Below are 14,143 nucleotides of genomic sequence, written 5' to 3' on the forward strand. Positions count from 1 at the left end.
AAATCCCTGATCACGGTTGTAGGTGACGTTGGCTAGCTAAGCTCATGCGCTGAAACACGTAATCGTGTCTAACGGTCATCTCGCGCTGAATTGCGCATGTGCAGGCCGTCAAATCAAAGGCATTCCTTTGCTATAAAGTCGTTTTGGATAAAAACATTTTTTAATGTGTCCATTCGTCACGTTCACGATGTTGGAGTAATAACATGTTCAAATACTTAAGACATAAGCTCGAATCTAAGTTTTTAATTTTCTTCATCTAAAACATTTCACTTCCCTCACTGCCTCCTCGAACCACAAACTCTGGCCTGGTCTGCTTCGAGAGCGTTCCTGGAAGTCTTGCGATGTTTAGAAACTCTATGACATCACTTAAAGGAAGTAGGGGAGCAAAAGCTATTCCTCGTCATGACAGCCTTTGAACTCAAGCAAAAGAATATGAACATCTTAAAGCTGAAGGCTCTGTTGTCGAAAGAAAAACAAGAGGGCTGTCTTTGGCCTACTCTGCTTGAGGGAACTGCTTGGTGGATGTGTTGTTGACGATAAGCGTAAAGCGCTGGCTGGCACAGTGGAAGGTTGCCAGGGACAGCTACGCTAATAGGATTGCTGGTGTGTTAATGAAGGGAATGGGAAGACAATGCAGTCCCCAAGATGAAGAGAGCGAACATGAGAGAGGGCAGGAACAGACTGGGTCTTGATGGACAGAGCAGATCTCCCCTGAGCCCTGAGCTTGAGGGAAAGTCAGTGCTACCAGCCCAGGCAGCAGTGATTCTGCCCTCTGGCCCTGACAGAACCAATTCTCTGGGCAGGTGACTTGGGTCCTCGGCCCATGTCCCAGGGACAGGGTCAACCCGGGCGGGGATGCAGTGTTGCTGCCAGTGTCACTCAGCATTAGGATACAGACCCTGGGCTGACCGAGCTGACCAGGAAAGGCAGCCTCTCAGGCCCTAGCACTGCTGAGGACACAGCTAGTGAGAACAGGGTAGTTGTGTGTGAGTGTGTGATCCAGCAAAGAGTATTGGCAATGGGCAAATATTTAAATGAATGCAGAACTTGGCTGAATATCTACACATTGGCAATGAATGAGATGAGTTCCCTCCATACAAATGTCAAGTGCATTGAGTATTTGGAAAAGCAGTTTAGGTTACTTCCACTTTATTCCTTACTGTGTTCTATTTTAGTGTTGTTTTCAGACCTACACTATATGACCAGAAGTATGTGGACACCTGCTCGTCGAACATCTCGAACAAATCATGGGCATTAATATGGAGTTGGTCCCCCCTTTGCTGCTATAACAGCTTCCACTTTTCTGGGAAGGCTTTCCACTAGACGTTGGAATATTGCTGCAGGGACTTGCTTCCTTCAGCCACTAGAGCATTAGTGAGGTCGGGCACTGATGTTGGACGATTAGGCCTGGCTTGCAGTTGGCGTTCCAATTCTTCCCAAAGGTGTTCAATGGAGTTGAGGTCAGGGCTCTTTGCAGGCAGTCAAGTTCTTTCACACCGATCTTGACAAACCATTTCTGTATGGACCTGGCTTTGTGCACAGGGGCATTGTCATGCTGAACAGGAAAGGGCCTTCCCCAAACTGTTGCCCCAAAATTAGAAGCACAGAATGGTCTACAATATCATTGTATGACGCAGCGTTAAGATTTCCCTTCACTGGAACTAAGGGCCCAAGCTCAAACCATGAAAGACAGCCCCAGACCATTACTCCTCCACCAAACTTTAGAGATGGCACTATGCATTTGGGCAGGTAGGGTTCTCCTGGCATCCGCCAAACCCAGATTCGTCTGTCAGATTGCCAGATGGTGAAGAAAGAGAATGTCCAATGGCGGTGAGCTTTACCCCACTCCAGCCGACGCTTGGCATTACGCATGGTGATCTTAGGATTGTGTGCGGCTGCTCCGCCATGGAAACCCACTTTATGAAGCTCCTGACAAACAGTTATTGTGCTGACGTTGCTTCCAGAGGCAGTTCGGAACTTGGTAGTGAGTGTTGCAACCTAGAACAGATGATGACTCTGCGGTCCTGTTCTGTGAGCTTGTCTGGCCTACCACTTCACGGCTAAGCTGTTGTTGTCCCTAGACATTTCCACTTCATAATAACAGCACTTATACAGTTAACTGGGGCAGCTCTAACACAGAATACATTTTATGAACTGCCTTGTTGGAACGGTGGCATCCTATGACGGTGCCACGGTGGCATCCAATGACGGTGCCACGGTGGCATCCTATGACGGTGCCACATTGACAGTGATTGAGCTCTTCTGTAAGGTCATTCTACGTCAATGTTTGTCTATGGAGATTGCATGGCGGTGTGCTCGATTTTATACACCTGTCAGCAACGGGTGTGGCTGAAATAGACGAATCCACTAATTTGAAGGGGTGTCCACATACTTTTGTATATATAGTGTACCATCAATATTTTGTTTGGTCTGGTGACACATTCAGAGGAGTTACACCCTGATGTAAATGTTTTGCTCCGGTATTGAATAGGCATACGTCATTGTTTGACTGACTCTTTTCAATAAATAAGTAAAAGCAGCACGTAACAGAGGGTTTGTCTAACCTGTGTAGATAGGGAGGGTCTTAGAACAGGGAAACTGGTTTGTTGGAGATGTTTGTTAGAAGGAACAATGAGTCACAGGCCTGCTGTGCATTTCACAGCCAAGCTGTGCATTCCTGGGCCAACAATGCTTGTACATAGCACCCACAATGCAAATGTTCCTAGCTAACACAGTGCCGGGTTAACCTACTGCGCCGCTCAGAAAAGACTGGAAGCCTAAACAGGTCTCTGAATAACTGGGATCTTTAGCTGAGCTGAAATAGATCAGCAGAATGTATCACAAATGTGTCATTTGGAAACACTACCTCTGACTGATGCAATCAGGTGCAAACAACCCTAACTGAACAATAGTGGCGTACCTAGGAGACCCCGTCAATAGTCTAGGTTATCTTTATTCACAAACCTTCATTCAGAAAGAGTTCACATTTACAACATAGGCCTACTACTGTAGTTTAAAAAAATACATGAAAAAAAGCACTTTGCCCGACCTACTTCCAGTGGTTGAAAAGTACCCAATTCTCATACTTGAGTAAAAGTAAAGACAGCTTAATAGAAAATGACTAAAGTAAAAGTGAAAGTCAACCAGTAAAATACTTGAGTAAAAGTCTAAAAGTATTTGGTTTTAAATATACTTAAGTATCAAAAGTAAATGTAATTGCTAAAATGTACTCAAGTATCAAATGTAAAAGTAATTTCAAATTCCTTATATTAAGCGATTTTTGTTTTTATTTATTTATTTCATTATTTTTTTCGTTATTTACGGAGAACCAGGGGCACGCTCCATATGAAGCCTTTGTGTTTAGTGAGTCCGCCAGATCAGAAGCAATAGGGATGACGACCAGGGCTGTTCTCTTGATAAGTGCAGGAATTTGACAAGTTCCCTGTCCTGCTAAGCATTCAAAATGTAACAAATACTTTTGGGTGTCAGGGAAAATGTATGGAGTGAAATAAAAGTAAAAGTTGACAAAAACAAAAATAGTATACCTCAGAAATCTACTTAAGTAGTACTTTAAAGTATTTTTTACTTAAGTACTTTACACCACTGCCTACTTTGATGCCTGTTTATCGTTGTAACGAGAGCTCTTGCCCTATATCGGGAAGGAAAATGCTCACCATCTTCAACAGTTATGCAAATATAGGCTAAAATAAACAGAACAAAAATATAAATGCAACATGTAAAGTGTTGGTCCCATGCTTCCCGAGCTGAAATAAAAGGCGCCAGAAGTTTGCCATATGCACAAAAAGCTTATTTCTCAAATTTTGTGCAGAAATGTGTTTACATCCCTGACAGTGAGCATTTCTCATTTGCCAAGATAATTAATCCACCTAATCCACCATATCAAGAAGCTGATTAAAAAGCATGATCACATGTACACTTTGTGCTGGGGACAATGAAATGCCACTCTAAAATGTGCAGTTTTGTCACAAAACACAATGCTGCAGATGTCAAGTTGAGGGAGCATGCAATTGGCATGCTGACTGCAGGTATGTCCACCAGAGTTGTTGCCAGATAATTGAATGTTAATTTCTCTACCATAAGGCGCCTCCGACGTCATTTGAGAATTTGGCAATACGTCCAAGCGGCCTCACAACCACAAACCACACTAGCCCAGGACCTCCACATACATCTTCACCTGCGGGATCGTCTGAGACCAGTCATCCGAAGTCTGATGAAACTGTGAGTTTGCAAAACCAAAGCATTTCTGCTGAAATTGTCAGAAACCGTCTCAGTGAAGCTCATCTACGTGCTCATCGTCCTTACCAGGGTCTTGACTTGACTGCAGTTCAGCGTCGTAACAGACTTTAGTGGGCATATGTGCTCTTCACAGATGAATCCCGGTTTTAACAGTACAGGGTAGATGGCAGACTGCGTGTATGGAGTTGTGTGGGAATTCGGTTTGGTGATGTCAACATTGTCACCAGACTGCCCCGTGGTGGGGTTATGGTATGGGCTTGCATAAGCTACGGACAACGAACACAATTGCATTTTATCTATGGCAATTTGACTGTACAGAGATAACGTAACGAGATCCTGAGGTTGATTGTCGTGCCATTCATCCGCCGCCATCACCTCATGTTTCAGCATGATAATGAACGGCCCCACGTCACAAGGATCTGTACACAATTCCTGGAAGCTGAAAAATGTCCCAGTTCTTTCATGGCCTGCATACTCAACAGACATGTCATCCATTGAGCATGTTTGGGATGCTGTGGATCGACGTGTACAACAGCGTGTTCCAGTTCCCACCAATATCCAGCAACTTCGCACAGCCATTGAAGTGGAGTGGGACAACAGTCACACTCAACAGCCTGACCAACTCCATGCGATATATGTATATGGCCTCCTTATAGTTATGTCATTTATATATACATTTGTACATTTAGTTTATTTAGTCAATATTTTCTTAACTCTATTTCTTGAACTGCATTGTTGGTTAAGGGCTTGTAAGTAAACATTTCACGGTAAAGTTGTACATACAGTGCCTTGCGAAAGTATTCGGCCCCCTTGAACTTTGCGACCTTTTGCCACATTTCAGGCTTCAAACAAAGATATAAAACTGTATTTTTTTGTGAAGAATCAACAACAAGTGGGACACAATCATGAAGTAGAACGACATTTATTGGATATTTCAAACTTTTTTAACAAATCAAAAACTGAAAAATTGGGCGTGCAAAATTATTCAGCCCCTTTACTTTCAGTGCAGCAAACTCTCTCCAGAAGTTCAGTGAGGATCTCTGAATGATCCAATGTTGACCTAAATGACTAATGATGATAAATACAATCCACCTGTGTGTAATCAAGTCTCCGTATAAATGCACCTGCACTGTGATAGTCTCAGAGGTCCGTTAAAAGCGCAGAGAGCATCATGAAGAACAAGGAACACACCAGGCAGGTCCGAGATACTGTTGTGAAGAAGTTTAAAGCCGGATTTGGATACAAAAAGATTTCCCAAGCTTTAAACATCCCAAGGAGCACTGTGCAAGCGATAATATTGAAATGGAAGGAGTATCAGACCACTGCAAATCTACCAAGACCTGGCCGTCCCTCTAAAATTTCAGCTCATACAAGGAGAAGACTGATCAGAGATGCAGCCAAGAGGCCCATGATCACTCTGGATGAACTGCAGAGATCTACAGCTGAGGTGGGAGACTCTGTCCATAGGACAACAATCGTATATTCGTCGTATATTGCACAAATCTGGCCTTTATGGAAGAGTGGCAAGAAGAAAGCCATTTCTTAAAGATATCCATAAAAAGTGTTGTTTAAAGTTTGCCACAAGCCACCTGGGAGACACACCAAACATGTGGAAGAAGGTGCTCTGGTCAGATGAAACCAAAATTGAACTTTTTGGCAACAATGCAAAACGTTATGTTTGGCGGAAAAGCAACACAGCTCATCACCATGAACACACCATCCCCACTGTCAAACATGGTGGTGGCAGCATCATGGTTTGGGCCTGCTTTTCTTCAGCAGGGACAGGGAAGATGGTTAAAATTGATGGGAAGATGGATGGAGCCAAATACAGGACCATTCTGGAAGAAAACCTGATGGAGTCTGCAAAAGACCTGAGACTGGGACGGAGATTTGTCTTCCAACAAGACAATGATCCAAAACATAAAGCAAAATCTACAATGGAATGGTTCAAAAATAAACATATCCAGGTGTTAGAATGGCCAAGTCAAAGTCCAGACCTGAATCCAATCGAGAATCTGTGGAAAGAACTGAAAACTGCTCTTCACAAATGCTCTCCATCCAACCTCACTGAGCTCAAGCTGTTTTGCAAGGAGGAATGGGATTTTTTTTTTGATGTCTCTCGATGTGCAAAACTGATAGAGACATACCCCAAGCGACTTACAGCTGTAATCGCAGCAAAAGGTGGCGCTACAAAGTATTAACTTAAGGGGGCTAAATAATTTTGCACGCCCAATTTTTCAGTTTTTGATTTGTTAAAAAAGTTTGAAATATTCAATAAATGTCGTTCCACTTCATGATTGTGTCCCACTTGTTGTTGATTCTTCACAAAAAAATACAGTTTTATATCTTTGTTTGAAGCCTGAAATGTGGCAAAAGGCCGCAAAGTTCAAGGGGGCCAAATACTTTCGCAAGGCACTGTATATATACACCTGTTGCATTTGACAAATAACCTTTGATTTGAAGGAGATGTGTCATGCTACATGAGGCAAATGGGTCACACCAGATACTGACTAGTTCTGATCAACACCCCTACTTTTTATTTTATATCTGTGACCAACAGGTGCAGATCTGTACTACCAGTCATGTGAAATGAATAGATTAGAGCCTAAAAAATATATTTAATAGACTGATTTCCTTATATGAACTGTAATTTAGTCAAATCGTAGAAATTATGCATGTTGCTTTTATATTTTTCTTCAGTGTACTTTCTGAGCTAGGCAAGTAATGAAGAGGTCTAACCTACTGCACTTCCCTCTGTAAGCTATACCACCCCCTGTTGCCGGGCAAAACAGAGGACATGAGCCTTCTTTTACACAGTCTTTGGCAGGCTAAACAATACCCTTACACACAAAAAAAATACTTAAACTGCAGTAAGTTAGTGACTGCAGTCAACTGTGGTATTGCTGACTCAGTTATTGCAGCATAACTGCAGTGTACTGCACTTGAACTGCAGTTATACCAAATATACTGGTAACTAACCTAAGATATCTCATCTGCGTCATTTCCAATGGGAGTAAATTTAGTATAGTGGGCAGAACAAGCAAGGAGGTGGGCAGAGCACGAGCTAGCGAGATCCTATTGGCATGTTTTAGCAAGCATTTGCATATATCTGTTAGGGAACGTCTTCTCTGTGAATTGCGTGTGTGCAATAACTCAATCGACCCTTGCACTCCTAAACAACACAATTTTTTGAAACTTTGGCAAAGTCTACAAAAGTTATTGCACAGCGTTCGTAACAGATTCTGGTTTAGGGAAAATAAACTTTGAAATCTAATGTTTCATCAATGAGAAAATTTGCAGAATGTCAGAAAAGTTGTATCTAGCTCCATCTTCTCTCTTATGTGGCTGGCAGGTAGCCTATCGGTTAGAGAATTGGGTCAGTAACCGAAAGGTCGCTAGTTCGAATCCCCTATCTGCCTTTGAGCAAGGCACATAACCCTAATTGCGTCACAGTCACTGTTTGAAATGGCAGACCCTGGCAGTGACCCAACTCTCTGAGGGATATGCAAAAAAAATTATTTCCAATTTACACACGTGTACATGTGTGAAATCAGACAAAGAATTATATTATTATCCCACTTACTTCCACATCACCATATTTGAACGTTCTAAACAGATTTATACATCCTGTGCGACATCTGTCCGTGGTTATACTGCGCTTTTAACTGCAGTTGCACTGCAGAATTCATGCAGTTATACTGCACTCTGACTGCAATCTTTTTTCATAAGGGTAGGGATTACAAGATAATGGAGAAAGAAAATGTTTCTCACAACCTGTATCTGTCTTTAGACCTGTTTTCCAATAGAGCAATTTAATTATGTTTGTATGGACAATTTGGGTAAGTTATTCATACTTGTGGTTATTTTTTTTACTTTTGAATTTAAATCTGCCACACTGGTTAGTACTATAATACAGTAGCTACAACCAGATATAAATTTTAGACTAAATGGTAAACAACCCTTGTTAGATACAACCCCAGATAGAAGGGGCCAGATGTCGCACAGGATGTATAAATCTGAAGCCTCTGTTTAGAACGTTCAAATATGGTGATGAGAGGAAGTCCATAGAGTTAGGGGTACTATCGACATACAGATTAGTTTGTGTGTCCCTCTCAGCAAAGGCAACTAGAAACAAACTCTGCAGGTTGGATGCTAAGTGAGAGAAAAATCCACATTTTCAGTCTACAAGAAACAAACACGCCATCGTTCAAGTGTTTACAATCCAAATATCAATAAATATCAATAAGAAAATATATGTAGGTATTGAGACTAGGCTATAATTCTAGGTGCTTAGAGTGACAGCTGGGCGATATACTGTATTTGACGATATACCGGTATTGATGCATGAACCGGTTTGGGTTTTTACTTTACCTTCTTTAACGGTATTTACATTTTTGTTTCGTTAAATGTGATACTCTGTGTGTAACGTTGACTTTTATAGTTTACTTCGCTACTTGAGTCATCTCTCCATGCCGCTTTCCACATAGACCTAGCCCCGCCCCTTCACTCAAGAAGCGCATTTGTTGTTCCTCGACCACAAGACACTTGCGTTCAGTCTGCATGGTCAATGCAGTACATTTAACAATGTTGATAACAATGATGTTCACTTTGCTTCTTAATATAAATCCACTAATGTTTATAATTACACGATTAGTTTGTTTCTAAAATATGCAAAAAGCTAGTTTGTATTTTTCTTAAGTTGGGCCTAAATCTTATTAGCCGCTAATGCTAATCACTAGCTAGATAATAAATGTACTGAGTCAGAGCTATATTAGTATTAGCTATACAGCCTAATACTAGTGATGGTGGAGACCTAAATCAGCATGTTGTTTGTGCCACAGTTTCTTCTAAAACGATGAGGAATTCACAAAGCAAGAATAATAAAGCTACATGAAGTAGCTAAAAGAAAACATTAAAATGTAGCCAAAGATTATAGGGTCCCCTAGGAAACACTTAACACGTTGGTTCCTACCCTTTCACAATAACTCCTCCCTGGAATTTTCATTTGTTGTCATGTCAAACACTATTCAAAGCGCTCTCTATTATATTCTAACTACATAAATTAAAATAATCATTATATTGTCATGATTCCAACAGTTCACTCAAGTGTTTTGTGTTTAGTGTTTCAATTCACCACCGTACGGTCATGCACTACTCATAAAGCAAATTTAAAAACGGTCCATTTTATTTTAAATACTGTGATATATATTGGCCATGTCACCCAGCCCAACTTAGTCTATTTCAAACAGGATGGACAATGCTACCAGCTGCTATTGCTTAACTATGAAAACGAAGGAACTGTTTGATGGCTTATAGAGATCGGCAGCTTTAGTTCTAAAAAACTGAAATAAATTACCTCTGGTTAGTTCAGCCATTCCAATGGGGGAAATTAAGGGGGAAAGAATGGGGTTTTGGGATAAATACATAAAATAAGGTCTGAGGTTAACAAAGGCTCACGAGATCTTATACGTTTTATTCTATGGGGTAATATCAGTCAGTTAATCAGACCTTTATGAACTATGAAGACTTTACGTGCTTGTTTGGATACATAAATGCTTCATAATAAACAAAATATGATTATCTCAGCGTATCCAAAAAACATGAATTACCCCATAGGCCTTGGCCAACGAGCCAGTTAGTGCCAACACATAGACACCATTACTATTGTACTATATAAGAAAATACAATATAAATAAGTCCGATTTGATCTTTATCATTATCAGCAGATGTATATCCATTACGTTACTCTCTGCCCCATGACAAAATGTGTTGGCGGGGGCACTGGAGATGGGTGTCGGGGCCCCAAATGCGGTAGTCCGGCCCTGCTGAATACAGTGATAAGTTGACAATGTCTGTTTCCTCCAAAGTTTTCCAAGAAAACGTTAACATGTTTTGTGGATCGTCACATGTTGCTCGATCTGGCCATCTCAAACTAAGCCAGGTTGGTTGTCAATCGTTAGCTACGTCACAACCAAAAGTGACAAAATATAACTCTCGCCATAATATTTACAGACGTTCTACTGTAACTCAGGGGCAAGAGAACACTGACCAGGCACAATTTGTTCTGGTTAACCAAGGTTGGACAAAACAACTGCGATAACTATTTGAGTGATTTGATGGCCATCTTAAATATTCAGCAATTCCATACTCACCTTAAAATAACCTCCCTCGTAGTGAGTATTTGGGGGTCCAAATATTGCAACTTCCCAGTTGTACAAGTCCGACTCGTCCACTAAAGTTATCCTGAACCCTTCAACTGGCTCATCTTGAAGACTTTTCATCTCTAACATGAGTGCTTTTTGGGAACTGGCTACATGATGTCCATGAGCCATAGTCCGCGACGATCTGTATAAACAAAAACCTATCTAGACCTTTTTAGAGAACAAAGGTAGTTATCTAATTCCACCACAACCAACCCCTGAGAAACCTTTTGATTGTTCACACGTTTCCTCACATCTACAAAAAATGTCGTCTGTTATTACGTTCGTGTTCGGTTCTCTTCCACTGTGATCGAACAAACCAACGCGTAAACCTCTCGCTGACAACCAACCAACCCACAAACCCAAAGCTAGCTTGCTACAGTAGTTACTCCCTGTTGTTGATCCTCATTTACCGTAAGACAGAATTGCTCGAAGTAAATTTTAGTGGTCAAAGCAAACTAGAAAACAAACAAATTAACGGCTGTCTGAGTAGGGATCTCCCCTCCTCAATTATACAACAGTAGCTACTTCACGGTGTCGCCACTAAAGTCGCTCAAGCTGGTCCCACAAAGCTTGATGCCATGAGTAGTGAAGTGCTCGCAAAGCTTTCTGGGAGTTGGTGTTATTGAAAAGGCACAACACTTATTCGGCATTAATAGTTTAAGCAAGGTTAAAATATTGTTTCGGTCTGCAATTGAATTCTTCAAGATCATGAAGCCCGATACGTTAATATTTTTAATCTCGTCAAAAAAAATATGTTGGGAGTGTTTTGTGGTTGCAACTACATTTCTTTCCATATGGGAATTGAAGTTAGACAGTACCTACACACAGCCTCCAAATCACTTAGGCTATATTGACATTTATAATTTAAAGGCACTTGCACACATAGAAAGAATATGCAGTTTCACACAGAGTACTGTATTAGTTATTGGGGAAGGCAGGTTTTTGAGAAAGGCCACTCTAGTGGATGCTGAAGTGAGATGGTGGCCAACTAAATATCCTTGATAAGGTAGTATTTGCATATCCTTTGAATATACAGCATGTTTGATACGCAGACACCATATATATAGTGATAAGATGTGAATAAAAAGCCTGAAATAATTATATGTGGGAGTTTATTGGTTCACCTTAACACAGACTACAGCAGCTCAGCCTTTATTTCAATTTGGGTAGACTTCTCTGTTCTAAAAGTGAATGTTGATAGTATATGACTAATTTTGTCTTGCTCATGTAGTCCCCTCTTAAAACATATTACATCATATAGCTGGAGAATAGACAATGAAGGAGTTGGACCAGACCTTCAAACAAGGAGAAATGAGAATATATTTTAATGTCATAAGCCAAACTCCGTAAGAAAATCACTGTTAATTGACCAGAAAAAAAGTATTAAGACAGTGGGTAGCTTCTCTGAACTGTATCACAAGACCTTTTCTACTCCTCTCAGCGCCATGACACCAAATAGAACCTCCTTCCCCTGATGTTAAATAATTCAAAGATATCATTTGAATTGTATGAACTTATAATAGATTAAAAAATACAACACCATCAAAAACCGTAGCATGATTAATTCAACTTTCACTTCATAAAAATAAAAATTAAAATTAAAAGAAAAGGACAACCAAGAAATGACAAGGGAGTTTTGTATGTGTGTGAGTGTCCTTGGATAGGGGAAATATATATATATTTTTAAGTATACATTTCCTAATCATGCAAGATACACATTTTTATGAAATACTCTGCACAGAACTTTTTAATTAGTACAACATATGATTACAAGTGATTTTTTTCATTGCCATTCTATAACTTAAATCAATCAAAGCACTTTTCCAGGAAGGATATGGTTTTGTGGATAACATCCCTGTATGTTCTTCACTTTGTACTCACACAGTGCAGAAGAAACTCATGGAATGGCTCATCTACACTTGTAAGAAAGGAATGCGGGTAAGTTGGAATACAAACAAAACATGATGAGATCAGTTTAAAGTTGCTACTACATTGTGCTGGACCAGGCAGTGAGACGCATTGAGTGTAACTAGACATCAAGTACCTCTGAGCAAGTCATGAAAGGAAAAAGCCATTTAAATGATGACCATTTATGTTCATCATTATGCCAATGCACATGTGGCAGCAGGGTAGTTCTGAGAGAAGAGAACACTGAAGTAACGGTTTATGACTGTATCAGTGACATGTAGGATGTATTGTATAGTGCGAGAGTTAGTGGCACAGACGCAAGAGGTTTGGATGATATGAAAGACAAACGTCTTGACTGACAACTTGTTGGCTTTCTCAAGAAAGATACAGTAAACAAGAAGCCACATTGGTTAATACTGATTCAAAATAAAATGTATCAACTAAGTACCATTGATCTCCCAGAATGAATTATGACTAGAATAGCCTTCCATCCCCATAGGTGATCTCAAACTAAGCCTATCAACACATAGTATAACTTTAACAGTTAAGTATGGAGAGCCTGCTATTATAGCAAAGCCACATGAGAGGCGCTAGCTGCAATTTGTGATAGCAGGCCTTCATTTTCCACAAGTTCTATATTTGTCACTCATTTCAGATACTGTAGACATGTCTGAAGCAAGAGAGAGTGGCAGATGAGCAGTACAATACCCGTCCACGATTACAGCATAATCAAAGCGATAAATCATACAATTGTAAAAAGACGCCCTTCTACCCATGTCTATAATAAGAGACAGAGTAAGGAAACCGGACAATGTTCACTTTTGGAAAAGGTTGCAGAAACATACTTTTTCGAGGAGTGCCAGCGTGTCTAAGTTCTGACCTGGTCAAAGTGTAACCGCCTGCATTCTCTTTTCCCAATAAACTCTTAGTGTAACTTTCCAGCTCAGGCATTTAAAATTATTATAGGGATTGATATGTTCCTGTGACACAGGTCAAACTGAAGCTGAGCATAGTTGAAGCATGGAGCAGTGACACCAGAGGGTAGGTCAGTCTCCTTCAGACATGAGATCAGGTCAGGTAGGATTTCAGCTCAGAGGTCAGCTCAGAGCAGTTTAAAGTTGACATGACATTTTCAACTTGGGCCAGTCAGAAGAAGTCACACATTCTACAGGACTATAGAGGAGAGTAGCAGTAACACGCTGATGTTTAATGCAACAGGGGGAAAGGCGGAGACGGACGTCAGAAAACAAAAACAGCAACAAACAAAAACAAATCAAGACAGTGAAAACACAATTCAACCAGTTGTCAGATTACATTACATGACCGTCACAGACTGTAATGACGATGAGAGAGAGAGAGAGTGGAGGGGGGAGCAGGGAAAACCAGTTTGAAACTAAAAGCGCACAGAGGGGGTTTGTATAGAGCAAATCAGTGAAGGAGAAATAGCAGTTCTGAGTGCAAGAGGGGCGTCAAGGAAATGTGTGATTCTGAGGACTAATTAATAGGGTGAACCTGGGAGTGCCAGCCGCAGTGTTTGTAACATGATTACATGTGTTTCAGTGAGGGAGGGGTTGAGCAGGGGGTAGGGGAGCACCAAGGGGCTGTCAGACACAATCAGCATTGAGAGAAGGTCAGCTTGATCTCATCCAGCACATTCCTAAGCAGCCCCGGCTCGTCACATTTAGCATCGATAGACACGGTCTGATCAGCCTGAGACGGACAGGGACACAGACAGACAGAGAGGGCAAACGTTACAAGGATGTCTGAGGAGAAAA

The 14,143-nt window shown here is 40.9% G+C and overlaps 2 protein-coding genes across 13 annotated transcripts in view; both read right to left on the reverse strand.

Annotated features, from left to right (window-relative positions):
- LOC110521470 (ubiquitin-conjugating enzyme E2 R1) overlaps positions 1 to 11,058 on the reverse strand; it is a 40,078-nt gene extending 29,020 nt beyond the window's left edge. The window contains exon 1 of the mRNA XM_021599045.3: positions 10,410 to 11,058. Within this exon, the coding sequence (XP_021454720.2) occupies positions 10,410 to 10,589 (180 nt within the window). The 5' untranslated portion in view covers positions 10,590 to 11,058. The remainder of the gene's footprint in view (positions 1 to 10,409) is intronic.
- A 698-nt stretch (positions 11,059 to 11,756) lies between these two features.
- Positions 11,757 to 14,143, reverse strand: part of LOC110521469 (AP-3 complex subunit delta-1) — a 43,756-nt gene continuing 41,369 nt past the window's right edge. For all 12 annotated transcript variants that reach the window (XM_090231412.1, XM_021599044.3, XM_021599043.3 and 9 more), the window contains one exon: positions 11,757 to 14,078. In XM_090231412.1, coding sequence (XP_090087538.1) covers positions 13,983 to 14,078 — 96 coding nt within the window. In that variant the 3' untranslated portion in view covers positions 11,757 to 13,982. The remainder of the gene's footprint in view (positions 14,079 to 14,143) is intronic.

This window comes from Oncorhynchus mykiss, chromosome 4, assembly GCF_057628025.1.
Source record: "Oncorhynchus mykiss isolate SJ-2025 chromosome 4, ASM5762802v1, whole genome shotgun sequence".
NCBI classification, from domain to species: Eukaryota; Metazoa; Chordata; class Actinopteri; order Salmoniformes; family Salmonidae; genus Oncorhynchus; species Oncorhynchus mykiss.